The sequence below is a fragment of the Salarias fasciatus genome, chromosome 17, assembly GCF_902148845.1.
Source record: "Salarias fasciatus chromosome 17, fSalaFa1.1, whole genome shotgun sequence".
Classification (NCBI taxonomy): Eukaryota; Metazoa; Chordata; class Actinopteri; order Blenniiformes; family Blenniidae; genus Salarias; species Salarias fasciatus.
This window is the reverse complement of record NC_043761.1, coordinates 11,433,673-11,457,968: the sequence shown is the minus strand read 5'-3', so window position 1 is coordinate 11,457,968 and position 24,296 is coordinate 11,433,673. Positions and strand designations below refer to the sequence as shown.

Genomic DNA, 24,296 nt, shown 5'->3' with positions numbered 1-24,296 from the left:
AAAAGACTTCAAGATTTATTTTAATTTTTTGCAGTTTTTTTAAGTTGTAAAATCACTGTCTAGAATTGCTGAAGGTCCTACACAATATCACCATCAGATATCTTCACTCAGTTCTTCCACATGTAGTTTAGACCCGACCCTGACACACTGAACACATTCTTGATAGTTTTTAACATTTTACATATTTTCATTGTTATTTAGAAATCGAAATATTTCCATACAATATCTAAATTATTTGGTCAAACCCATCCTGAAGAAACAAAATCTAGATGCATGAGTGTCAGGTCAGATAAAAAAAAAAGGGATTTACCAGAGATTTACTCAGCCCAAAGAGATTCTGGAAAGGTTGAAAGACCCCAGAAGCTTTAAAATGCCAAAATACAAGCTGTGGGGGGGCAGGAGAGGAAAGGTTTCCCTAAAGCTGGTATTTGCAGAGCAGTTTTTCTTTTGATGATGAAAGTGTGCAGAAACTCACCCTGCGCTGAGAGTCCATCAGCTTGTGTTTAGTTTCCACCTGTCAGCCGAGCCGCTGATCTCCCCTCATTAGTGTGTTTGTGCTTCTCCTCCTCCTCCTCCTCCTCCTCCTCCTCCTCCTCCTCTTCCACCTGAATTAGTCATCAGTGTGTTGAGGTTTTCTCTCTGTCTTTAAGCACCACTTCACGAGCCTCAGGAATTCATCCTACATTTGTAGATTGAGCAGTCTGGTGGATAATTTCACACACAAAACGATGCAGACTTCAGTAACTCTGGATTTATTTATTCTTAAGTCAGTTTTCTATAATTGAGACAACTTTTAGTCACCATCCATCATTCATCCTCCTCAGTCCGTATGGCTTAGAAGTGTTTTTCTGGATAACAAATAAGCTCCATAATGTCCTCCAGAGGTCCAGAAGAGACCTCAAGCTCTCAAACCCAGCTGTGGAATCATAAATTAATTCAAGAATTTACAGCACGCCATCATTTTTCATATAAAAACAATGAAAAATTAGGAATTTTTTAAACATTTTTAAAAAGTTGCGTGAAGAAAAGATTAATTTTCCTCTGAAAAAAATCTTTTTGATTTTTATTCACAGGCACTTTCTTTCAAAATCAACATTTTTCATGATGTCGATAATCCGTCGTTCCACAAACAGCATTTAAATAAAAACACAAACAGTCAAATATGAAATTAAATTAAATATTGTGTTGTTTCAAACTTCATTTTACAATTAAAAAAAACAAAAAAGAAAAAGAAAATCAGCATCTCAAAATCAAATTTCCTCAAGCCAGCCGGTTTTTTGTTAAATGTTAAATGTCATTTTTCATGTCAGTCAAGGCAGCGTCTGTAGAAGTGGAAGTGGTAATCTGTGAAGAGCACCCCCCCGTAGTGGTGCTCGGTACTGCAGTCTGCCAGACCCTTGAAGAAAAAAATACATAAAAAACTATGATCTCTTACTCATAAACAACAAAAAGTCTATATTTTTTTTAATGGAATGTGATTTTAGTTTGTATTTGTTGTTCTTACAGCCACTGCGGAGCGGAAATGATACGAACTCTGGTGCAGACTGGCTACGTGCAGAGGCCAGGCGTGTTCCCCCTGAACAACAAACACATGAGTGAAATAAATAAGCAAATGTGCAAAAACAGATAGACATGTTCAATAAGTTATGTCTCATACTCAGTATTTTAAGTATTATAGTTTTATAGAAACATTTTCTGTAATGTGCTGACTGGTTGTTTCATGCTTTGTTGTGAGTCCTGATTAAAGTATGTTACATTTCTCATCAAACAGAATATCATGATCATAAATTCAAATACGAAACAGCTTCTGACTTTTGGGGTGTATTGACAGGTTCGCCGGGCGTTTCGTTACCTGGGTGTTGGACGGGTACCTGCTGTCCGTCACAGAGGTAAAGTCCACCAGGGAGGAGCAGGAGAGCGTCTCATCAAACGAACACAGATGAACCACCAGCAGCTCCGTGGAGCTGGAATCACAAAACACTTCAACTCTCATGCTAAATCGTCACACATCATACAGACAGCTTTCAGTTTCTGGCCTCTTTCAGTGATGAACTGTGATTGATTAGTTCTGTCTTACTTCATGAGCAGCGTCACTCTCATGTTGAGAGACACAAACTGGCTGATGGGAACTCTGAAGACGAACCGACCAGGCCTGAAGGAAGAAAACATTACTAAACCTCCCATGTGATCAATTGATTGATGAAGTTTCCCAAAAGGTTAAAAGGTCCCAAACACAGTGCTTTAGGTTGGGAAACGGCGTCCTGTCGGTTCAGTGACTCACCCACATTCATCTCTCAGGCAGTACTTGCCGTCGATCACCTGCCCGTTCTCTTTGATCATGAAGGTGTGGATGGTCGTGTTGGTCCCTGATGGACGAAAACAGACATAAATCCTGTGAGTTTTTAGAACTTTAAGCTCGCCTGCACCTCCCACTCTGTTTAAAGTAGGCAGTGGAGTCAAACACATTTTAGTTCAGAGGCCACAAATGGCTACATTTTTTTCTTGATTGCAAAAAATAAAAATAAAACCACACAGATGTGATTGTGCATTGGGATGAACGGGAGGGAAACACTCACAGTCTTTTGCACGCAACAGCTGCTCATAAATGTTTTCGTGATCTGTGGAGCAAAAACATCAAATATGAAAATCTGTCAAATGAGGAGTCGAAGACAAACTATGTGATCCAGCTCTTGCTAAACCTGTTATGTCTGTCTTGGATGAGCTGATGCTGATTTCGTTGCTGGCTTGTGACGGGCAGCAGTACACCGTATCACAGTACAGCAGGTCACAGAAATCCACTTCTGGGGGCCAGAGGCTCGGAGCGGAGGTCACTGAGACTGAAAGAGAGAAAACATTAAGAGGCGAACGCTTCTCTGTCTTCAGAGGAGGATTTTACTTGAGCGTTAGAATTACCTGTGGTGGGCCAGACCGTCGACAGCTGAGGAACACTGCTGCCGTTACTACAGAAACAGAGAGAGAAATGAAAATACTGCTGACTTAGGAAAATAAAGCGCAGCAGCCTGGTGAGGAAGGACAGCAAACAGAAGACAGTAGTTTACCTGTGGCCGGGAAAACCCACAGAGCTTTCCTCCTTCAGATTCAACAGGTACAGTGAGGTGATGGAGATGACACTGCGCACACACACACACACACACACATACTGGATGAAGGTGCCTTTCTTCTTTTACCTGAAATCGAACATGATGTGCCGTGTGGTTCCTCACCTGAAGGCCATGGTGGCCAGCAGAGTGAAGATGCTGGCCTGGAGAATTTTGTACTGCATTTTGTGTCTGTGTTTGAGACCACCAGAACCCTCGGTACCCCCGGGACCACTCTTCTGGACTTTCTCAGTCTTACAGGAGTCATGATTAGATGTCGTCGGAACGATGCTGTGTCTCTGAGGCTTCCTGTGTGAGAGATTTCATTCTGTAATGCATTACTTCCTGTATTTGAGGGTCTGTTTTTCAAGTCCATGCTACATGTTGCAGGAGTAAACATGAAGGCTGATCTACTGCTAAAAGACTTTAAAATAATAAAACAATTTCAAAAGAAAACAAGGACAGCTTGTGATTACCACAGATTATCACATTTCAAAGAGAAACGTATGGATGAATGAGTGAATTGGTACCCCGTGGAGCGCAGGCTGCCTCTCAGGGTCCTCAGCTTGGCCAGTTGTTGGTTCCACACCTCCAGCTCTTTGATCCGAGTCTCCAGGTTGTCGGTGATCTTAGAAAGCTGCTGCACTGCTCCAACATTCTCCATGAAGATCTGCTCCTGGGGTTCGGGAGGGTCACAAATATGGGGAGGTTGGAATTTTGACAGCATCGAGGTTAAAGATAAAAACTGAACTCCTCCTCCTGCCCAGTATGTATGGGGCAGATCTCAGATTCGACCGTACCTTGTCTACCATGAGCAGGTTTTTGATGGTCTCTCCATCGGAGCAGGTGATGTCTCCGGCCTGCTTCACAGCTCGAGGCAGCAGCTCCTTCACCTCCTGGGCGATTACGCCTGTCACATCAAAACTCATTGACACAAACTGGAGACTCACACTGTTTTTCATGGATCAGGTTAGAAAGAGACTATCACTGACAGTACCTGTTTGGTGGTCTTCATCTATTCCCACCGTGGAGGCAAACTCTGGTCTGTAATTGAATTCGACAATCCTCATCTGATTGATTCTTTTCAGTTGCTGCTCAGAATCCGCCTGATGGACAAACACCAGTTACTTTACGGACTCAGCAATCCGGACACGGTGGCATCAATTTCTCAGTTCCAAAGTGGCAGGACAAAAACAAAGGACATACCTCCTGGATGTTGTGCTTGGCGCGAGAGTCTGACGGCTGCAGGATGTTGCCCATGACTTTGGCGTTGCCACAGACGACCAAAGCCTCGTCTGGGGAGTCTGTGTTGATGCCCACCGAGCCCTGATACACCACAGAGTCCTGCACTGCCCCACGCTGCCACATAGCGTCACTGTCGGTCTCAAACTGGCCCGGGTTGGAAGCCTACAGGATAAAGGTTGGAGCTGAATGGTTCTTTTCACTGACTGGAGGGTAGTCTTTCATGGTTGGAACTTACCCTGACAATGATTCGCTCTGATACCAGAGCTGTGAGCAGGAAGGTCTCCTCTCTAACTACAGCATACAGACCAACCACCATCTGAAAGTACCTGAACATCAACACACACACGTTACTGTGCAGCTCACACTCATCTACATCCTCTCATCGTCCACCGTCTCACCTCTGGTCCGGGTTGGGTTTGCCCTTCTTCCTGATGTTATTGGCTGTTGTTTCACTGAAGTGCAGTCGACCAAGTGTCACTTTGGTTATTTGCCTCGCAGGTAGACTGAGCCTGGAAGAGCATTATTATTATTTAAAACACTGAGACATTGGAAACAATCTGCATAACTTCACTGACGAATGCGTCTGAAAATGAAAAGGTGTCACACAGATATCTGAGGGGCTTTGGGTAGATCACCTGATGGGCTGAAAGGGTTTTTTACTGCGGTCAGGTTGAGACTGCTCGATGGTCACCAGGTGGTTTGTTTCCAGCTGAGAAGAGAGAGATTGATACTAATGCCAACAGACACTAACTGAAAGGTGTGTGTGTATGAGCATGTTGGTGTCTGATCTGATCTGATTAGATAAAAAAAAAAACAACCCAACAACAATGAGAGAATAAATATTTGTCAATTGACTTCTTATCTGAAAATAAGTGCTGGGCTACAAAAGTGCACTATGATGTGGTCTACCAACGACTCTGACCATGTACAGCTCAGGTGTTTGGCCTGCTCTTCATGGATCAAAAAGCAGGTCAGGTCAGGGTCCCTCCTCACAGCAGGAGCGCCTGACTCTGTGCATCTGACCTGCTCAGTTTCATTATGATCACCTGAGGCTCCCAGCGCCCTGCATCATAACCGAAACACGAGGAACATGTTGGATGTGATCACCTGACCGCACTTGTTAAGGAGTAGTGATCTGGCGATCCTAGCAGAGGGGATGTGAAGGCAGGTGATTGTTGCTAACAAGCCTCTCAATGGCTTTAAAATGCTGGATTGCTCAACATCCCATCCATCCTTGTGATTGTTGATGTTAATCAATCAACGTTCTGGTGTTTTGTGCAGAACTCTTGTAGCGGGCCGGCCGTACCTTCACCCCAAACACTTTGATCTGGAAGTGGTGGATTTGCTGTGGCCCGCTGGGCGTTGTGACGAACTGCGGCTCTGCTGCCACACCGATGTGAACTGTGACCTGAAAGTGGTTCTTCTTCTGGCAAATGAAGACCTCGTCAGCCGGAGAGTAGCTGAAGCCTTTGTCTGTGTCAACGTGGTAAATAGGAGGAGGCCTGGTGGGACAAACGAAAGGCTTAAGAGGAGGCGGGGTTGGATGGAACTAATGGGTGTGTGATGGCGTCAAAGGATTCTGTGGTTTACTTACAATGTTTGAAAGCTGCTGTCATGCAAACTGCACCACTGTTCTGGGATGTACTGCTCCCATGACAGCATCTGATAGGATCCCTGAGCAGATCCACGAGTCCCAGCACCATCAGAGACTGAAGTATCAGACTCGGATCTCCTTCTCTTTTTACTGTCTGGGGACCTGAAGAGAGGAATTCATGAAAAGAAGAGCAGAAAATTTACTGTCAGTTTACATTAAAATAAGAATGATAACCCTAACCCTAACCCTAGCTCAACATTAGCCTCAGAAATCATGGAGTCAGAAATTAAACAAATAAGTTAAACGGAGATCGTCAGCATATTATAAAATCCTTCATGAGATTAACAACTGAATTACCAGGACTGTTGTGAGGAGGCGGAGCCCTGCAGACTGGTGGTCGGTGTGTGTAGTGTGGAAGGGGAGCCTTGTAGACAGGCGGAGGCTGGTGTGTGTAGTGTGGGGGCGGAGCCTTGCAGACAGGTGGAGGCTGGTGTGTGTAGTGTGGGGGCGGAGCCTTGTAGACAGGTGGAGACTGGTGTGTGTAGTGTGGGGGCAGAGCCTTGTAGACAGGTGGAGACTGGTGTGTGTAGTGTGGGGGCGGAGCCTTGTAGACAGGTGGAGGCTGGTGTGTGTAGTGTGTCTGGACCAGCGATGGCAGCAGAGTGATGTGAAGACGTAGAAGGGAGTGGAGAAGAAGAAACAGATGGGCTGTGACTGTGCAAGGAACTTCCTGGTCTGGGGTATTGTGGGTGTTCAGTTGGACAGAGCCTCTGGCTGTGTGCAGGTGGAGCAGATGGAGCGGCAGTCTTGATGTAGGTTTTAGTGAAACCCAAACATCGAAGCTGGTCATGGGTGAGCGGGCCGGCGTGAGGTGGGATGGAGCTTGGATCATTAAAATGACCGGACGGGGACACAGCAGGTTTGGACCAATAGGATGACTCGTAGTGAAAATCTGCCAATGAGAAAAAAAGAAAAATATCTTTAGAACATTTTGAAGATTGTTTATGGTTCACTTAATCTCTGTTTTGGTTTTTTCACAATTGTGGATACAAAATAATTTCCCAGGAGTCACATGAAACAGTGTGGACACTGAATGGAAACTTGGAAGACTGTGTGTGTGTGTGTGTGTGTGTGTGTGTGTGTGTGTGTGTGTGTGTGTGTGTGGTTCAGCTTTATTTCCCAAAGGGATCTTTTTGTATGGAGTTTGCATGCTTTTACTCAAAACTACAACGAGAGTACCTGGGATCTGTGCAGGTGAACAGGATTCTGAGCTGGAATCAGGAGGAGACTCAGGGAGCATGCTGAAAACAAACCAACACAAGAAATATGAGAGGCCACCTCTCCCTGTTTACAGCCCCACTGACCCACTGAGCTGATAACGCCTGAGGGGGAGAGAGACAAAACTCACAAGTTGCTGGGGTCCATGTCAGCACTCAGGTACTGCTCCAGGATACTTGTATCCACGGCAACGGAGCTATCTAACATGCCACTCATATCGTGACCTACAAGACACACACAACGATACACAACAACTTGTCTTAACAACCATAATCTCTGATGATGTCCAGTTTGGCCTGTTTCAGCCAGTACTAGTATTTTTAGCACTTTTACAAGTTATATTCTAACATCTTGACTTTTATTGTCGACCCCTATAGTCACTTCAGTGTTTCCTTTTGAATCATCTCATGGTACTTTAGGGTTTCAAGGAGAACTGCAACCAAAGCAGCCAATTACACAACACACTAACACTCTTCCTGGGGTATCACTTTAATCACTTCAATTCATCCTGAAGCTCCTCATTCAGTTCCTTCAAGAAATTGCACAGGAGAGCGACTGCGAAGCGTCCTGAATCATCTCACCACTGAAGAACTGCTGCAGGGCTTCAGTCTCCCCAATGACCTGAGGGGCCAACTGGCCGGTTCCAGTATCCATGGAGGAGGAGGGGTGAGGCTGGAGCTTCTACAAGACTGGTGATATTGACAGAAAAATAAGAAAGTTTGTTATTAAGAAGCACTTTTATAAAGAAAAAAAATGAGTGAACCTTTTTTCCACAAACTTGCTTATAGTGATTGTTATTGGATTTACTGAACCTGAAATATGATGCAAAGCTCAGAGTTATAATGTGCTAGACTTTTGGAGTTCCCAAACAGACACAACGAAATATCTTCATTCATCACAAAATTGAATGTAAAAAAAAAAAAAGAAGAGATGAAATCCAGCCAGGAGGAAAAATGACAGCAGTCTGCACTCAATTTTCACACAAGTGAAATACCAGCCCAGCCCTGGGTGAGTGACCATCGCCGTGTGGTTCTTCACTGTTCCCTGTAGTTCCCCTGTGGTTTCATACTTCCTCCCATTGGTTCCAAGATGATAAATGTATTTTCCGTGATTTTTGTAGTTCCCTGTAGGTTCTTGATGTGGGTGATTGTCATAGACGTTCTCTGCAGTTCCTTCAAGTTCTCTGTTCTTGTATTTTCCTGTAGTTCTCTGCATTTTTCTACCGATCCTTGTAGTTCTTGTAGTTCCCTGTAGTTTGCTGCAGTTTCCCAGAGTTCCTTGTAGTTCCTGTGGTTCCTTGCAGGTCCTTCTGGGTCCCACAGGGATTTCAGTCTTGTAAATTGAGATCCAAACCATAATGAAGAATTCTGATTTAACCCTCAAGCGAACCCTACCTATTGCAAGGTGTATAAAAATAGATTAGGACATCCAATTTGTATGAATTTTTTACTCCCTGACCCCATTTGCTTCCATTGTCTTCCACTATATGATATCATACAATGGCCACGATATAATGATTTCACTATGAAGATCGACCCCTAATTCAGTTTAAAATAATGTTTAATTGAGATATTTCTGTAGTGAAAGTAATTTTCACTGAGTCAAACCCAGCAGCGACGTTAGAATTACTCCAGCCACCAGAGGTTACCATTAAATCACCACTACTGGCTACAGAAGGTGCACTTAATCCCCACTAACCCACATTTATGCAACAGAGTTTACAAATCATTTTCTGATGAGATTTCAACATTCAATGCTTTGTAAAAGCTCTGAGAAATGCCTGTCACTTTTACTATTGAGAGATTTGGTGAAATGTCAAACATAACAAAAATTATTAAATAGTGTAATACAATAAATAACTGTGTATAGTTTCTGAAAAGCAAACAGATTTAAGGATCAGTTATTTTCTGCTGATCTTTTAAACCCAACTGGACTGAGGACAAGTTTCGGTTCCTTGAAGCGTACTGTATTTGATTCTATTTTTATATAACTGATAATTTACCTGAACCACACTGGGAACAGGTGGGTTTATGGTTTATCCCTGATTCCAGCACATATAACCCACCTTACACACTCCAGTTTTAATCCAGAATTTATTATGTAATCCCTGGAAATTTGTACGAAGCCTACAGCAAACAAACGGCTTTCACCTGCTCGACATGTCGTTTCAAACTCACCTGGGAGTTTAAGATGGCGTCTGGTCAGAGAGGCTCCGACCTGCTCGTCTTCAGGTGCAGTCCATGTGAGGAGGGCTCAGACCCACTCAAACGTGTCCGCTCATGTCGACTGTATTCCTTTTCGATATATTCCTCGAATTTCAAGCTTCTGTAAACCAGCCGTTGTTCCAGTGTGTTTCAGGACTGTCTCGTCTCTCAGATGGACTTTGAGCTTTGGACAGGAAACACACCTGTGCAGGCGTGTTACCATACACAAGCAGCAGGGAGTAAGAGCAACTCCTCCCATATTTCCCACAGAAAGATTTTTTATTGTGTTTATTGGCCTCTTTTAGGATTTGAGAGATAAAACATCCTCGAGTAGTATCCAGATCGCTGTCCACGAGATGGTTCCTTAAGACACTTGTGGTTCTGAGCAGCTCACCAAAGACCATCAGGGGCCAAACAAAACACCGACAGACCAAAAAGGAGACTGTCCTTTATCGCTTTGGGGCGACGGCGGTTGTTCCCACTGAGACGTGGAGGAAAGACTGCGGGTGAGGAGATGGGTGTAGTGTGGAGATTCAGTTTGGACTCAGCAGTGACCAGATCCTTCTTTTACTAGATGATGAAAGTGAGGCCAGCAGCAGGAGAGGGGGGGCGGAGTGGAGAGAGGAGGTGAAAAGATTATCCTTGACAGCATTTTGTTTTGTCTTTCTCCAGTGCCGATGTCTCCTTTCTGTTGTCCTTGACAGCAGGAACAGATAACTGATGCGAGGACAACAGAAGATTTCAGCAGAACAGTTTTACCCCTGACTTAACACAAAGTCCATCTGAATGCCTGTGGTCCCAGAAAAAGTTACAATTGTGACTGAAGTTTGCACATAGATGAAAATCAGTTGCTCAGTGCCAGCTGCTCCTTTCCTGACTGGTGGTAGGGCATCACACTTACCTAATAAAAAATCTAGGTGTTGACAGAACTGACTGTGTATAACAGATCTCTAAAGTCTCCTTTTTACATTTCAGACCTTCTCTGTGCAGCAACCTTTTTTTTTTTTTTTTTTTTTGGTGTTCATGTACAATATTCAAGACCCTGTCTTTCTGGAAAACCTTTGGAAAACCCACTATTTTGGTGTCTGTGCTCCAAGTTTCTGTCATGGCTTCAATGGTGGCATTGCCAACAATCAGAGTTTGAGGCTCAGTATGATCTCTTATGGCTTTTCAGCTTCAGAATGCTTTGGGACTGTCACACTGCTGTTTGAGGAGCTGTGATCCATGAGGGCATCAACAGGTCACAAATCAAGATAGACGACGTCCTTTTCATCCTGCCCACCTGCATCAAAACCCACCTGGACAGACCAAGCAGCACGAGAAGAGTCACGTTCTTTGTCGTCTCCACTGTTTCTTGTTGTGTTCAGTTTGAGATTTTGCAGCTTTTTCAGTTCTGTTTCTCATCTGCCTTATTCTGTTGCTGTTTGTGTTATTTTGTAGTAATTGCTGCATGGATAGGTCGCATTACAAATAGAACCCTAAAGTCCTCCTCATCACTACAGCCAAAAAGTAAAAGTTTCATAGCTTATAGATCCAGGGCCCAGAATTGCAAGTGTTCATTTATTTATTTTTACATAATTTGGGCTTCTCGCTCATGAAACCCACTAATATAGGAATTCAAAAAATTTGAATCCTGTCAAGGAATCACTATTTACTTCTCATTTTTTGCAGAAAACAAGACAGAAATTAGGATCACATCAAATCAATCAAAATATGGTATTTTCAAAATGATATGTTAATCTTCAATACTTGGTTGGTAATCCCTTTGCCTTTACCACTGCCTCGATGCGCCGTGGCATTGACGCAATCAGCCTGAGTCATTGCCTGGAAGCTATGGAGGCCCAGATTTTCTTGATGCTTGCTCTCCGCTCCTCTGTGTTTTTGGGTCTGGCGTTCCCTCATTTTCCTCTTGATAATACTCCATATAGATCTCACTGGGGTTTAGGTCGCGCAACTTGGCTGGTCAGTCAAGCACTGTGATGGCATGGGCATCAAACCAGGTGGTTGTGGTTCTGGCGGTGCAGTATGGGCAGGGGCCGGGTCCTGCTGGAAGATGAAGTCTGCATCTCCATACAGATTCTCAGCAGAGGCAATCATGAAGTACTCTAAAACATTCTGGTAGACTGTTGCGATAACCTTGGGTTTAAGAAGGCAGAGTTTGGCAACACCACTGGACATTGCTCCACAAATCATGACTGACTGTGGATATTTCACACTGGACCTCAAGCAGCTAGGGTTCTGTTCCTCACCCGTCTTCCTCCAAACCCTTGGACCTTGGTTTCTGAATGAAAGGCACACTTTACTTTCATTGGAAAAGAGGATCTAGGAGGACCACTGGCTAACACTCCAGTCCTTCTTCTCCCTGGACCAGTTGAGACATCACCTACGGTGGCTCAGGCTTAGCGTTTGTAAAAATGTCAAATGGCTGCAGATACAGTATGAAGGTGCTCTTTAGCTTGTAGCGTGGTTATTGGCTTAAGTGTATGAGCTACCAGACAATAATGCAAGTCCCTCAAGGTTTTTTCATTTTACCATGGTAAGTTAGTGATCTGCCGCTGTGCCGAACGCTGTTGTCGTCTGCTTTAGTGGCAGCAACCACCGAGTGAGAGATGAGAGCCACAGTTCCACCGGTCTACACCGGGTAGTGGTTGTTTCAAGCTAGAAGTGGTTCTTTATATCGGGTCCATGCCGTCCGTGGCATCTGCTCTCACACAGCTGTGTTAATATCACAGCAACAAGACCTCAGAACCTCATTAGAGTAGGTTGTGTTGTGCTGCGGTCCGTGTCCTTTGCAGTTTATCACTCTGCTTCTGTCCCTGCACTGTCTCTATACTGTTAGGTTTATATTATTCTATTTTCTCTAAGCATATTGATAGATCGATCAAGAAGTCATCATCATCATGCTCATGGACCATGCAACTGTGGTGACTGAATTGCTGTCTTCAATTTCTGCATAAGATCTGTGCCAAACAGCTCACCCCCACCACCAACCCCTCCACCAATCTGGATCACTACCAAAATCTAATTACTTGTTCCCAGAACCATTTTGGGTGTTTCCTGAAAATGTCAACATAATTCAACCAGAACTTTTTGAGTTCTATTGTTAACAGACAAACAAACATACAAACTCTTCCAAAAACATAACCTCTTGGCCGAGGCCGTTGGTGGAGGTAAAAATTGAGAATATTGTATCATACAGACATTGATTTAATCTCTTTTTTTTAGTAGCTTTTCATCATTCAGGCCCTGTCCTTACCAGTGCTTCCTCTTCTTCTGTCCATGCTCAGCTTCACACAGAGAGCTGCACTGTCGACTGACATGGCAAAAGAACTTCATACAGCTACAGCCTCAAAACACTGAACTGTCATCTCAACATCACATCAGCACTGTATACAACTGAAGACACCTGTTGAAAGAAGAGGAGCCAGGGTTATGTGGCCATTATTTGCAAAAGGATTCTGCAAATTGACTCCTGTCATGTTTCATTTAGATTATTGAACAGTTTTGTCCCCTAAAGGTGCCCATACGTCTGACCTTAAAGTCAAAATTCTGAGAAAAAAAAAAAAAAAAAAATCTGAATTCTGAGATTAAAGTCATAATTTCAGATCCCCCCCGACCCCCCTTTAATGGCACTAATCCTCTTCCGTAAATTTGTTTACAGTTCGGCGAAAAGTGAGTCAGATCGGCTCAGTTCGGATTCGTTCGGCTAAAATCGGCTGTGTTGAACTTCCAGCAGCTCTGACGGGGCTCATAATGCATGTGACACTACAGAGAGGAGCCACGGGTAAGACCTCTCACTGTGCTTCAATTTCTGAGCACCAATCGACTTCAGTCTAAAAGCGAGAAAAGAGAAGAAAACGCAACTTTTCTGATTGTATTTTCTACTCAAAACGGTTCATTAGTTGATTGTTTTTATGTCTTTGCTTCAAATTGTATTTTCGTTCAAATCGAAGGAATAGCTTTGGACATTTAAGTGATTATTCAGACATAATCAGATTTTTTTTTTTTTTGCATTATTTTTGCAGAATCTTTTATGTCTTTTTTTGTAGGGCTGAAACTTACCTGTTGTTCTGATTATTGCTTGATCTATTGACTGAAATTTGTTTTTACCAATATTAACTTAGTACAAGTTTCTTTGATTGTTTTACGAGCATTGTTTTACTATTGTTAGGAATTAAAACATTTTAAAACAAATAATGATTTCACCACTGCAATTCCTTTCTATTTTCTGTCAGTTTGTCTTTAAATGATGGTGTTTCATCCCATAACTTCAATGTTAAAAGACAAAAACAAACTATATTTTCTTTTAATAAAGGGGCGGTGAAGTATGGACTACAATTTTATAATAAACGAGAAGGCTTCTTGTTACAGATAGACGATCTATGGTTATGCTAATTGGCTAGCTGCTAGCTCAGAGGGACGCCATTAGACCGGAGAGAAGCAGCCATCCGTCTGCGCAGCGTCACCGGGAAGTGTTCCGAGTGTCGACCCGCTCCACTCAACGCCCCACGGACACGTACCGCCGGGAAGCCAGCAGGCCAGGTTCGGTCGCGGTGGAGCCGCCCGCCTCATGGTTGAAGTGGGAAGCCGCTCCCTCCACAAACGCCTGTTTTGATCGCAGCGGAGGACCTGTGCGGTGATGGCGGCAGCGGCGGGCGGCAGCAGGACGTATTCGTTTAAGGTGGTGTTACTGGGGGAAGGCTGCGTGGGGAAGACGTCGCTGGTGCTGCGCTACTGCGAGAACAAATTCAACGACAAACACATCACCACTCTACAGGTAAGACCAGACCCCCCGGCCTGCAATCAAACGCCGACACCAGGTCCGGGCTCTTGTGGCGGCTTCTTCGACCGGTTCGACCGGCGCGGTGCCTCCGGACTCTGTAGCCGCCGAGGAGCCGCTGTTTGTGGGGACACTCGAGCCAACAGAGGGGGTGTCTGGTTGTTGTTTTCGTGGCTGTCACTGTTCTGTATGCGCGCGTGCTTCACTCCGAGACGCGTCCCGGGGAAGCGGGGTTGTTGTGAAACAGCTTCAGTGTAGTGAACCGCCCGTCTGAACGGGATCATCTGGAGTCAAAATCAGGCGTCTCCTCAGTTAATGTCGACACTACGTGATATTTCCCAATATTTTTATTTTATTTTAATAGAAGCCCCTTAAAACTCAGAATATGTACTGTGTACTCAGTATTTTCACAGTTTTTAACCAAAAAAATCTAACGTTGTCATCGTAGTTTCAACGATTTATATAGAAAAATCGAAACTGATCGTCATATTTCACTGATTTCTACCAAAAAAACAATCATATTTTAACTAAACTCAATTTTCTTTAGTTAATATTATTGTAATATCCATAGACTCATAGCAACAAAGAAATATGTCCACTTCACTTTAATCTCACCGAAATTCTAACTAATGATTTTGACATGTCATATCATGAAAATTCATTTGTTGAAACTATTTTCCTCCCCAAAATGTAAAATCTTAGTTTTGTTTGCTTCTTTAAACTCCTGACTCAGAGGCTGTATAAACATGCTCTCATAATCTAATTTGTACGATAATAAATTTTGACAGATGAATTAACATTCTGTCTGCCCCAGTTTCATTGGTTTTCTTTGATCGTTTTGCCTTCAAAATGATTAAATGTGGAAAGAAATTATCTAGTTACAGGAGTCAGATCAACTTTGTTGATGGGAACTAAATTCTCAGAAGAAAGTTTGTTGTTCGACATAAAAACCTATGAAATATTCAGAATTCCATTCCAAGTTTCTCGTCTCATGATGATGGAGGAGGAGGAGGAGGAGGAGGAGGTCATGTGAGGAAGAGCATCAAAGCAGAAGCTGTGAGGTCATCTGGGGACATGTGACGTGCTCTACCATCAGCTGCATCTCAGCAGCCCGCAAACACTCGTTCACGCCACGTCTGATGAGTTTTCAGCATTTCTGCATTTCCCAGCATGCCGTTGTGCGGTGAAACATCATTGTGTCGCAGAAAATACCTTTTGGTGAAACAAAAGTTATTGACCTACAAGTCAGTGAGAAGGACTGCGTAAGCACCGTGGCCACGCCCCTTCCAATGCCCCAGGCATTTTAATAATTAGTGAGGATTTATGGCTGCTTGCCTCACACTGACCTCTGACCTGAGCCTGACACAATTCTCTTGCCAATGAGCAGTCAGACCGACCTTTGACCTCTTTGATTGTGCTGTTGATTTGTGCCTTGTGTGATGTTTTTCACAGGGGAAAAATTTTATTTTAATGATGTTTAAAAAGTGTTTTCATAAAATTATGAGTTTGAATTGTCCAGAAATGTTTTGTTTTATTTATTTATGTATTTATTTTTTAATGAAATGAACAGAAAATGATAAATTCCATTGATCTTTCTCTGCAGGCATCTTTCCTCACAAAGAAGTTGAATATCACAGGAAAACGAGTCAATTTGGCCATTTGGGTGAGTTTTATGTTTGTTTGTTGTTCAGTTCATAGGTTGTTTTTTTTTTATTTTATCCCTGCTGAAAATTTCCAATATTTGCCTCGGCAGGACACGGCCGGTCAGGAGCGATTTCACGCTTTAGGTCCCATCTACTACAGAGACTCCAACGGAGCTGTGCTCGTCTATGATATCACCGACCAGGACTCCTTCCAGAAGGTGATCCACGCGACAAAGAGTCAGAGGAAACATTCAGAGAGAACGTTGGGAAATAGTTAACCTCAAGCTGTACTAATCATCATGTGTGTGTGTGTGTGTGTTTGTTTTCAGGTGAAGAACTGGGTCAAAGAGTTGAGGAAAATGTTGGGAAATGACATTTGTTTATGTATAGTTGGTAAGTTTCATTGTAAAGGCGCAAAACACCTAAAGAAGTTATATTCATTTAAAGAAACCAAGTCAGAAATTAAAGCTGATTTTTGTGTATTTGTAGGTAATAAAATCGATTTGGACAAAGACAGAAACGTTTCAGTGGAAGAAGCTGAAAGGTAAAAAAAAACAAACTTGTGTGTATAAAAGAGTATAGATCCTCAGACAGAACCCTGTGGAACTCCATGTTTAACTGTAGTCGTTGACATGAAGGAAGTAGAACCTGTCTGATAAATCTGATTAAAATCAGTTTATTGCTGAACCTTTAATCCCGATGATCTGTTCCAGACTCTGAATTAGGATGTTATGATCAATAGAATCAAATGCAGCACTGAAATCTAACAGGACAAGAACAGGATTCTTTGTCTGAGGCCATGAGAAGATCATTAGTAACTTTGACCAGAGCTGTCTGTGTGCTGTGATGAGCTGTAAAGCCTGACTGAAAAGACTCAAATAGATTGTCTGTGCATAAATGGTCTCATAGCTGACTTGGAGCAACTTTCTCTAGGATTTTAGAGATAAAAGGAAGGTTGAAACATCAAGGATCGGATTTTTAAGAGGTTTGGTAACGGCAGCCTTTGGGGTTTGTGTTACAGAGCCTGTTACTAAAGATAGGCTGATCTGATCGAGTCTTTAAATACTCCTATCGGGATTGGATCTAACAGACATGTTGGTTGAGATGAGGCCACAATTGAGGAGAACTCGGAGAGCTCAACAGGAAGGGAGCTGGATAGCTGTAAATCAGGCTTTACTGACAAATCTGAAGATGTATTTGATCGATCTGCGACCGCTTTGGGGAATACATCTTCAGTTTGAACCCAGATAGTTACAGCTGAGTGGTTGAGTAAGTTTACAGTCATTACAGCTGGAAGTGAAAGGGTTCTGAGGTTGGACAGAGCCGGGACTTGTTTTGTTGTGTTGCTGCTGAGTCTCAATCCGATTGTTTGTTTGTCAGTTATGCAGAGTCGGTGGGAGCCAAACATTTCCACACTTCAGCCAAACTCAACAAAGGCATCGAGGAGCTGTTCCTGGATCTGTGTAAACGTAAGACGGCGCTTTAAATTAAACATGTTGCACTCCATCTTTGCTCACCGATTTCAAATGAAAGCAGAAAACTTGCTCGAAGCCACTGAAAGTGCGGTTTTCGTGTTCTGTCTCTAAAGGGATGATGGAGACCGCTCAGGCCGACGAGCGGCTGAAGGGAAACGGAAGCAGCCAGTCGGCGTCCAGCCGGAGGGGCGTGCAGATCGTAGACGACGAGCCTCAGGCCACGCCCAGCGGCGGCTGCTGCTCCTCCGGCTAACCGGAGCGTCGCCATGACAACATAAACACCCACAAGCCACACTTCTCTGATCGGCCGCTTTGTACAAACAATAATCCTGCGTTTGTCCGGCGCCACCGCAAAGGAGCATGGGAAGACATCCATTTAATCCCTCCGAAATAAAGTTCTGTGTTCAGTGATTTAATCACGTTTTTAGCACTTTGACTGCAGCTGTTTGTGTTTTTTTTTCTCATAAATAAAAGAGAATAAATCGCTTTTCAGAAACACAAATGGGCGCCAAGAGACTCTGCACGCAGTTTTTCTTCTTACTTTGAATGATTCCGGGATGATTACTACCTTAAACACACACATGCGGCTTTGTTGACCTGCAGTAGCAACAGTGTGAGCTTTTTATGAAAGAGAGAAGAAGACATAATTGTTGAAAATGACTAACATGTTAACTTAGAAATTTACAACCAGCCTGAAAAGTCAAGTAATCTAAGATGTATTGAAAGAAAAAAAAAACCCTGCTGATTTACAGTTCCAACATTTAAATTCAAACTTCAGTCATTCTAACGGTTTGCTTTCATGGAAATTCAGAAAACTCCTAAATCTTCAGTTGGTGCCGAAAACATTTTTTTGAGGTAAATAAAGGAATTTGTAAAATTGACCCAGTTTTAATCTTTTTTGATTTTGTGTCTTGGTTTTCTGAACATTTTAATTTATGCTGCAGATCCAAATGTTTTTGGTGTTTTTGTTTTTGAAATAAAGCATTTTAGAAAAAGAAAATGAAACTGAAGTATTTTTGTGAATTACACAGTTCAGAGTTTCCAAAATACTAAATTGATGTGATGAAATATTTCGGTTGATTTAATTTTGTGATGTTTTTGACTTCAAACTTTTGTCAAACTGGAGAAGCATTGTGTTGGCCTGTTTCAATTTGTTTCATCTGGATGATTTGTCAACCTGGACCAAAAAAAATTCAATTTTGTCTCAATCGTGATGAGAATGTCTTCCACAAAACCAAACAATTACAACAGAAAATTAAAATCGGTGAAAAGCAAGACCTTTAAAGTAAGAGATTTCATTGTGACCTCTGGAAGGGTCTCAAACCAAAGTTTGGGACCCACACAACTGGACACACGCATCTTCTGAATAACAGATTTTAATAGGATTTTTTTTAAAAAAATACAAAGGTTATTGTAACAAAGAAAAACACTTTTTTCCCCCCCCACATTTTAATAAACCAAAAACCTGGAATGGGTGAGCTCCGCCACATCTCCATAGTAAGGTGCTTTCAGGAATTCAAACACAGCGGCAGCACTTCAGAAAGTTTTATTTCTGTCTTACATTGCAAGTCAAAAATACGTAACTAACTTCTAGTCCCTTCAGCAAATACATTTTTTTACACATTTTCTAATTTTTAAGTCAACCTGACTTCACCAGGAGGTTTTAAAACCTCTAATAGATTTTTTTTTGAGTGTACCATACTCAATGTGACGAGGATTTGAAACCCACAAACTTTGTGATCGTCTTGGAAGAAGATTTCACGTGAACGTTTTTCAACTTTAAGCAGATTTCAGATGTAAGAGTGAACGAGAAAAGCTGGCCAAACAAGACGAAGCTACTGGAAGGGTCCGAGTTTGGACAGTGGTGGTGAAGGCTCAGCTCAGTAAGGCGGGGTGTTGTGCAGCTCCTGGTACTTGGGGGGCGGCATGCCGAAGACGGCGGGGACGGTGAGGAGGACGGGGGGGCGGTCGGGGTAGCGCATCTGGTGGATCATGATGGAGGAGAGCGTCAAACCCAGCAGCTGTGGGAGGAAGGAAAAGAGCGAGGGACGGGTTAGAGACTTTTAAACGGGATACTGTCGGCGGACGGAGCAAAGCGGTGGGGGGGGAGACTCACGGCGAAGACGGCGAGCGTGAGGACGACGCCCAGCGTGATGTCGGCCACCATCAGGATGTACTTCATGAGGATGGGGAAGCACGGCTGAAAACCAAAGAACATCAAAATGTTAAAAACAGACGACTCGAATCCGAACCGGCGGAGAGGAAAACGGTGCGTTCACTGACCCTCGAGTAGATGGTCTTGGACAGCATCAGAGCCTGGAGGAGGAATGAGTGGAAAAGACGTGAGTCGAGTAAAATCGGCTGAACTTTTAACGAGGCTGCGGGTTAAAAGAACTCACGCTGTAATCCACTTTGCGGCATTCGCTCTCGCTCTCCGACTGCGCGGGGTCGCACTCGCACGACTCCGGGATGTCCTGCCTCCAGTCCTCGTAGCTGAAGAGACCGCAGCAGTGCATCTGCAAACAAAGGAGTCACCGTCAGTCGTTTATGAAGTCAACAAGGAAATCCCCCCACTCCATAACCTCACTGTGTTCAGTGGTTTGTTTTTATCCAGGTTTAACAATATCAACTAGATTTTTCAAGCCTGCCGACCGAGCTGAAGCAGGAAATTAAACCTCTGGCTGCTTCAGATCGGCTATAATGACACCTGTCGGTGCTTTCCGCCTATCAGAGGCTGATCCGCCCCTCCCCCCTCCCGAAGAAATGCAGCAGAACTGGCTCACCTGAGACTGCAGGGTGTTGGCCATGTTCTTCACTTCCTCTGGAGCCTCGGTCAACGGGACAAACCTCTGGAACTTAGATTCCAGGAGATCCTCCAGCTGCACGATAAAGAAACCACAATGTTATCACAGCACATAACGCAGGTGCACAACAAATCACGCAGAACAACAACGCAGAGCGAGGTTACCTCAGGGCGGGCGATGGCGGTGGGGATGGCGACGCGCAGCATCACCAAGCTGCCGATGACCATACAGACCAGAAACTGCAGACAGAGAGTCAAACATTAACAGGTGACATGCAAACGCAAACACACAGTGTGGCCATTGTGCATCTCTCATGTCAAACTTGACCCTCAGAGATTCCCGGGACCTTGAACTCACCGCGATCAGGGCGGCCTTCTTCTCTTTGCAGGCGCCGTAGGCCCCCAGGCCAGCCACCACCATGGTGATGGCGCCGAAGACATAGAGGGCGATGAGGCCCACGGTGCGATCTTCCATCTGTGAACAAGTCGATTTAACCCACATTAGAATTTGAAAAGATTCGTAAAGTTTATGCGAGCTTATTTCAAAAAGTTTACTCACGGACTGTCCTTCAACATTGGTGACAATCTGAGCGATCAGGGCCAGGCCGATGATCAGGCCCCCGATAATCTGCAACAACAACAAATATTATATTAGACTGTTTGATGTGTCAACATTTGAGTGTCTTTAGTGAGTTGTTGAGAGAGAAAAGAAAACCTCAGGAAGTTGAACTGTACAGAAGACATCCCTGGCTCTGTAACCTGACACCTTTTATTGTGCAGCTGCTTCTAATTTAGCTCGTTTATGGATCTCGGATGGATACAAAGTAACAGAAAACAATCAAGACACAAAGTTAGGTGTATAAGTCTGTGATAATTGTTTTTTTTTTTGGGGGGGGGGCTCTTAAGTTGCATAACCGGATCACTGTAAACAACAAAGCAGTGGGAGGGGGGAAAAAAGAGAAAATTCTGAGCAGGAAGAAAGGAGAAAGCTTTGACGCAGTTTGTTTCCAAGGCCTCTCATCGTGACGGTGCACATCACCGGAAAACGCTCAGAATCCGATAAAACCCGATCAGTTTTATGACTTTAAATTAAATGCACATACTTTGAAACTATATTTATAGCGTGGGACTGAATACAACGCAGAAGGGGGGAAAAAAACGCGTTGTTTTTCTTTTCGCAAACTAATAATACATCTCGTTTTAAAAACTCACCGCGAAGAAGATGTTGAAGATGGTGAAGACCCGCTTCAGGCCTGGGTGAATCTGGGACATGTTGAGGGCGAAATAAGGCCAAAAGGTGAGAAGTTGTTGAACTTTAGTTTCAGGTGAGCGTCGACTGAAGGCGGAGTGAGCGCGCGGAGGGGTGCGCTGTTTTTAAGGCCCGCAGCAGCGCGCCGGGCGGGGCTTCCAGGAAAGGACGCAGGAGGCGCAGCTCCGGACGCCCAATATGGAGACTTCCTGGGAGGATTTGCAAAAGATCAAGAGAGAGGGGGAGCTCGTTCCGGGAAGTTGAATGGAAAAATACCGCGGGGAGAGAGAGAGAGAGAGAGAGAGAGAGAGAGAGAGAGCGAGAGAGAGAGAGAGAGAGAGAGAGAGAGAGAGCGAGAGAGAGAGCTCCGTGCCGAGAGGAGGTTCATGTCCGGACAAAGTCCGATAAATGACGGAGCGAATGAACCCAAAAGCACCTGAACGCACCACAAAACACTCTCTCTCTCTCTCTCTCTCTCTCTGTCTCTCTCTCACACACACACACACACAGCTGCTGCAGATGAAGCGTTCACAATCTGCGTGACAGTCTGGAGAGGCTGCACTGGGATGGTGTCTGTGAAGGACTTTGGAATTCAGGGAACTGAAATAAAGAAGACGATGATTTCATCTTTGGGAGTGTTAAAGCTGGAAGCCTCCACCAGAAGATGGTCGCTGTGGTCAGACAGGGGCGGACATGGTCAGCCGACTGTGGAATTTACACAATTCACACATCCTTAAAGTTGTGTGAGAGGATCCCAGTAGATCAGTAGTTTTTCAAACTCAATCAGCAATAATTTTTTTTTTCATTAACTCTTTAATTCGACTGGATTGAAGCATTTTTTCCCCCCAAAAAATAACCAGAAAGTTGTTCTTATTTGAGATTACATCAACACTGATCTTTGAAAACAACATTGAGTAGATTATTCATCATCGATATCTCTTTTTACAGTTTATGGTTGCAATATCATAGGATATCTCAAACATGAAACACAGGAGGACAGATTAAACTATAAACACGCTTAAGAATGACTTAGCACAAAACTGGGATGCACAAGGCCTCTGCAAGGAAAGCGATCATGCATATGAAGCATTTCTACATTTACATCGCTATATAGCAACAAAACAAGTCCAATGAAACAATACATCCAACACAAATTATGTACACAACATTCCACAACTTCCTCCAGTAGAAACTGTTTTCTGAAAGAGAGGGGATAGAACATTAAGGGGGAAAACATGTGGGAAACCTGGCTCAGCTGATTAGCCTGAGATTAAAATATAAGAGTCATTTTTAATTGTGGAATCAGCACAACTTAGTTTCATAGTTTATAAAAATTTCACAATACTAGCAAATAGTGTGCTTTTTAACATCTTGGGAACTATAATTTTGCAAATGGGTAAATGTTAGATGTTTAATATTGTGGAAGAGTCACTGAAATTTTCAAATTTCTAACAATTGAAATATGACTGTTTGATGCCCTTTTTATGAACAGTATTTGTTTATGCAGATTTTAAGCCTCTTTTAAAGCTTCCATTTCTACAAGAGAAGAGGATATTGCTGGATATTGCATACTTTTTTTCTTTACAATAACATTAGTTCTTTGAAACACGATGCAAATCCTTTATGGTCAGTTTGGAAAATCTTCTGAAATCTGCTGATAAGATCCTGACCGGCAGCCAATTTTGCATATTTTCTGTGACATTTGCAAGTACAGGGGGCGGCAGTGGCTCGGTCAGTAGAGCAGTTGTTTATTTATAAGCTCACTAAGAGGAATAATAGAAATGGTTGTTTTAGATTCCATCCTACAACTTTTGCATAGAAGTGAGTTCAAAACTCAGCAAGATTTGAATTCATCACCCTAGAATTACATACTCAATGCCAATCAAGGTCAATAACAATATGTTGGGGTCATACTTCACTCTGTGCTCAGCTGAATATATGCCAAGATTTCTCCAACTTGATCCATGGGGGTCATTTTCACTCATGTCTTCGTTTGATCTCTTAATAACTCAAAATAAATAATGCCAAATTTATTGTAATTTTACTGCAATTATACTGAGATTATGAAGTAGAATTATCAAACCTCTAATCAATGACTTCTTCGTTCAGTAATAACATTGGTTCTTCAGTAGGTTTACATTTTAAGATGCATCTCAGTCAGGAGTAGTTTTGAAATCAAGATTGTGCAAAACATGGCGTTACATTTCCAGTTGTAGAGAAAAAAATAGAGGAAGCGTTCCACCGAAGGTCATCTTAATTTTGAAAATATGGAGGAAATGAGCAGCCATTTTGCTAGAATGTGATGTAAAATTTTTACCCTATAGACACTGTCCTGTGAGAAGAGGAAATTCAAAAAGCCTCAATTTAATAAGGAATCCAATGTGAGCAGTTTGTAGTTCTCACTTCTGCCTCTGGCTCCACCTGCTGGTCAAAAAATGTCACTGCAGAAAGAAAACTTTTTACTGGTTTTCATGTAGTTTTACACATTCCTTATTTTTTTTCCCTGTGTGTTTGTATATTTATATGACAAATAGGACTTATTTCAGTTGTCCTCTGACTCATCTGCCTTCTTTTTCAGAGTGTTTCCCTCGCTGGTTGATATCATTGCAGGACGGTGGCCCAGAAGGGTCAAAGCCACATAGCAAAACCCACAACGGAAATGCGAAGGCCACAACGGCAGCTGACTAACAACGTAAGTAAACAGCAGTGGGAAAAACCACAGACATGAAATACACACTTTTCTGCTATTTAGGGAAGCAGTCTAACTATATACCTATATAAAATATTGAATTTAGCATTTCTGTTTTACCCATATAGAAGTGTAGTCAGCTCTTATTTAATCTATTAAATCCACTCGAGCCAGAGCTTCACTAAGTCTGGCCTTTAGAGCAGTGAGAGAAGCAGTCAAAGCATAACTGCAGTCCTAA

The 24,296-nt window shown here is 43.1% G+C and overlaps 3 protein-coding genes across 3 annotated transcripts; 1 reads left to right on the top strand and 2 right to left on the bottom strand.

Annotated features, from left to right (window-relative positions):
• Window positions 1-1,306: 1,306 nt before the first annotated feature.
• On the bottom strand, window positions 1,307-7,869 carry myrfl (myelin regulatory factor like). The gene is made up of 23 exons (XM_030114051.1): window positions 7,797-7,869; window positions 7,346-7,439; window positions 7,177-7,238; window positions 6,706-6,889; window positions 5,938-6,099; window positions 5,650-5,845; window positions 4,979-5,052; window positions 4,742-4,852; window positions 4,579-4,669; window positions 4,305-4,505; window positions 4,096-4,204; window positions 3,899-4,008; window positions 3,629-3,774; window positions 3,225-3,407; window positions 3,060-3,131; window positions 2,914-2,960; window positions 2,700-2,837; window positions 2,577-2,630; window positions 2,282-2,366; window positions 2,078-2,152; window positions 1,853-1,964; window positions 1,505-1,576; window positions 1,307-1,396 (listed from the first exon to the last, which is right to left on the bottom strand). Exons 1-23 carry the CDS (start codon window positions 7,867-7,869, stop codon window positions 1,307-1,309), a joined length of 2,541 nt encoding a protein of 846 aa, XP_029969911.1.
• A 5,941-nt stretch (window positions 7,870-13,810) lies between these two features.
• Window positions 13,811-18,101, top strand: rab21 (RAB21, member RAS oncogene family). Its single transcript, XM_030113400.1, has 8 exons — window positions 13,811-13,961; window positions 14,041-14,196; window positions 15,803-15,862; window positions 15,953-16,060; window positions 16,172-16,235; window positions 16,332-16,386; window positions 17,223-17,311; window positions 17,431-18,101. The coding sequence occupies exons 2-8, from the start codon at window positions 14,059-14,061 to the stop codon at window positions 17,568-17,570; spliced, it is 654 nt and encodes a 217-aa protein (XP_029969260.1). The 5' UTR covers window positions 13,811-13,961; window positions 14,041-14,058; the 3' UTR covers window positions 17,571-18,101.
• A 576-nt stretch (window positions 18,102-18,677) lies between these two features.
• Window positions 18,678-21,487, bottom strand: LOC115404172 (tetraspanin-33-like). Its single transcript, XM_030113398.1, has 9 exons — window positions 21,333-21,487; window positions 20,680-20,748; window positions 20,479-20,595; window positions 20,286-20,360; window positions 20,101-20,196; window positions 19,717-19,833; window positions 19,601-19,633; window positions 19,434-19,517; window positions 18,678-19,338 (listed from the first exon to the last, which is right to left on the bottom strand). The coding sequence occupies exons 1-9, from the start codon at window positions 21,390-21,392 to the stop codon at window positions 19,198-19,200; spliced, it is 792 nt and encodes a 263-aa protein (XP_029969258.1). The 5' UTR covers window positions 21,393-21,487; the 3' UTR covers window positions 18,678-19,197.
• Between the last annotated feature and the right edge of the window lie 2,809 nt (window positions 21,488-24,296).

What these genes read in the sequence shown, in the direction of transcription:
- myrfl (XM_030114051.1), bottom strand. Translation starts at nt 7,869, where the DNA reads ATGGATACTGGAACCGGCCAGTTGGCCCCTCAGGTCATTGGGGAGACT. An exon ending in AGATGAAGACCACCAAACAG is followed by an intron (nt 4,009 to 4,095) that starts GTACTGTCAGTG and finishes TTGATGTGACAG; the next exon opens with GCGTAATCGCCCAGGAGGTG. An exon ending in GGCAGCCTGCGCTCCACGGG is followed by an intron (nt 3,408 to 3,628) that starts GTACCAATTCAC and finishes TCTCTCACACAG; the next exon opens with GAAGCCTCAGAGACACAGCA.
- rab21 (XM_030113400.1), top strand. Translation starts at nt 14,059, where the DNA reads ATGGCGGCAGCGGCGGGCGGCAGCAGGACGTATTCGTTTAAGGTGGTG. An exon ending in CATTTGTTTATGTATAGTTG is followed by an intron (nt 16,236 to 16,331) that starts GTAAGTTTCATT and finishes GTGTATTTGTAG; the next exon opens with GTAATAAAATCGATTTGGAC. An exon ending in GTTCCTGGATCTGTGTAAAC is followed by an intron (nt 17,312 to 17,430) that starts GTAAGACGGCGC and finishes CTGTCTCTAAAG; the next exon opens with GGATGATGGAGACCGCTCAG.
- LOC115404172 (XM_030113398.1), bottom strand. Translation starts at nt 21,392, where the DNA reads ATGTCCCAGATTCACCCAGGCCTGAAGCGGGTCTTCACCATCTTCAAC. An exon ending in CCAATGTTGAAGGACAGTCC is followed by an intron (nt 20,596 to 20,679) that starts GTGAGTAAACTT and finishes ACTTGTTCACAG; the next exon opens with ATGGAAGATCGCACCGTGGG. An exon ending in CCAAGACCATCTACTCGAGG is followed by an intron (nt 19,518 to 19,600) that starts GTCAGTGAACGC and finishes TTTGGTTTTCAG; the next exon opens with CCGTGCTTCCCCATCCTCAT.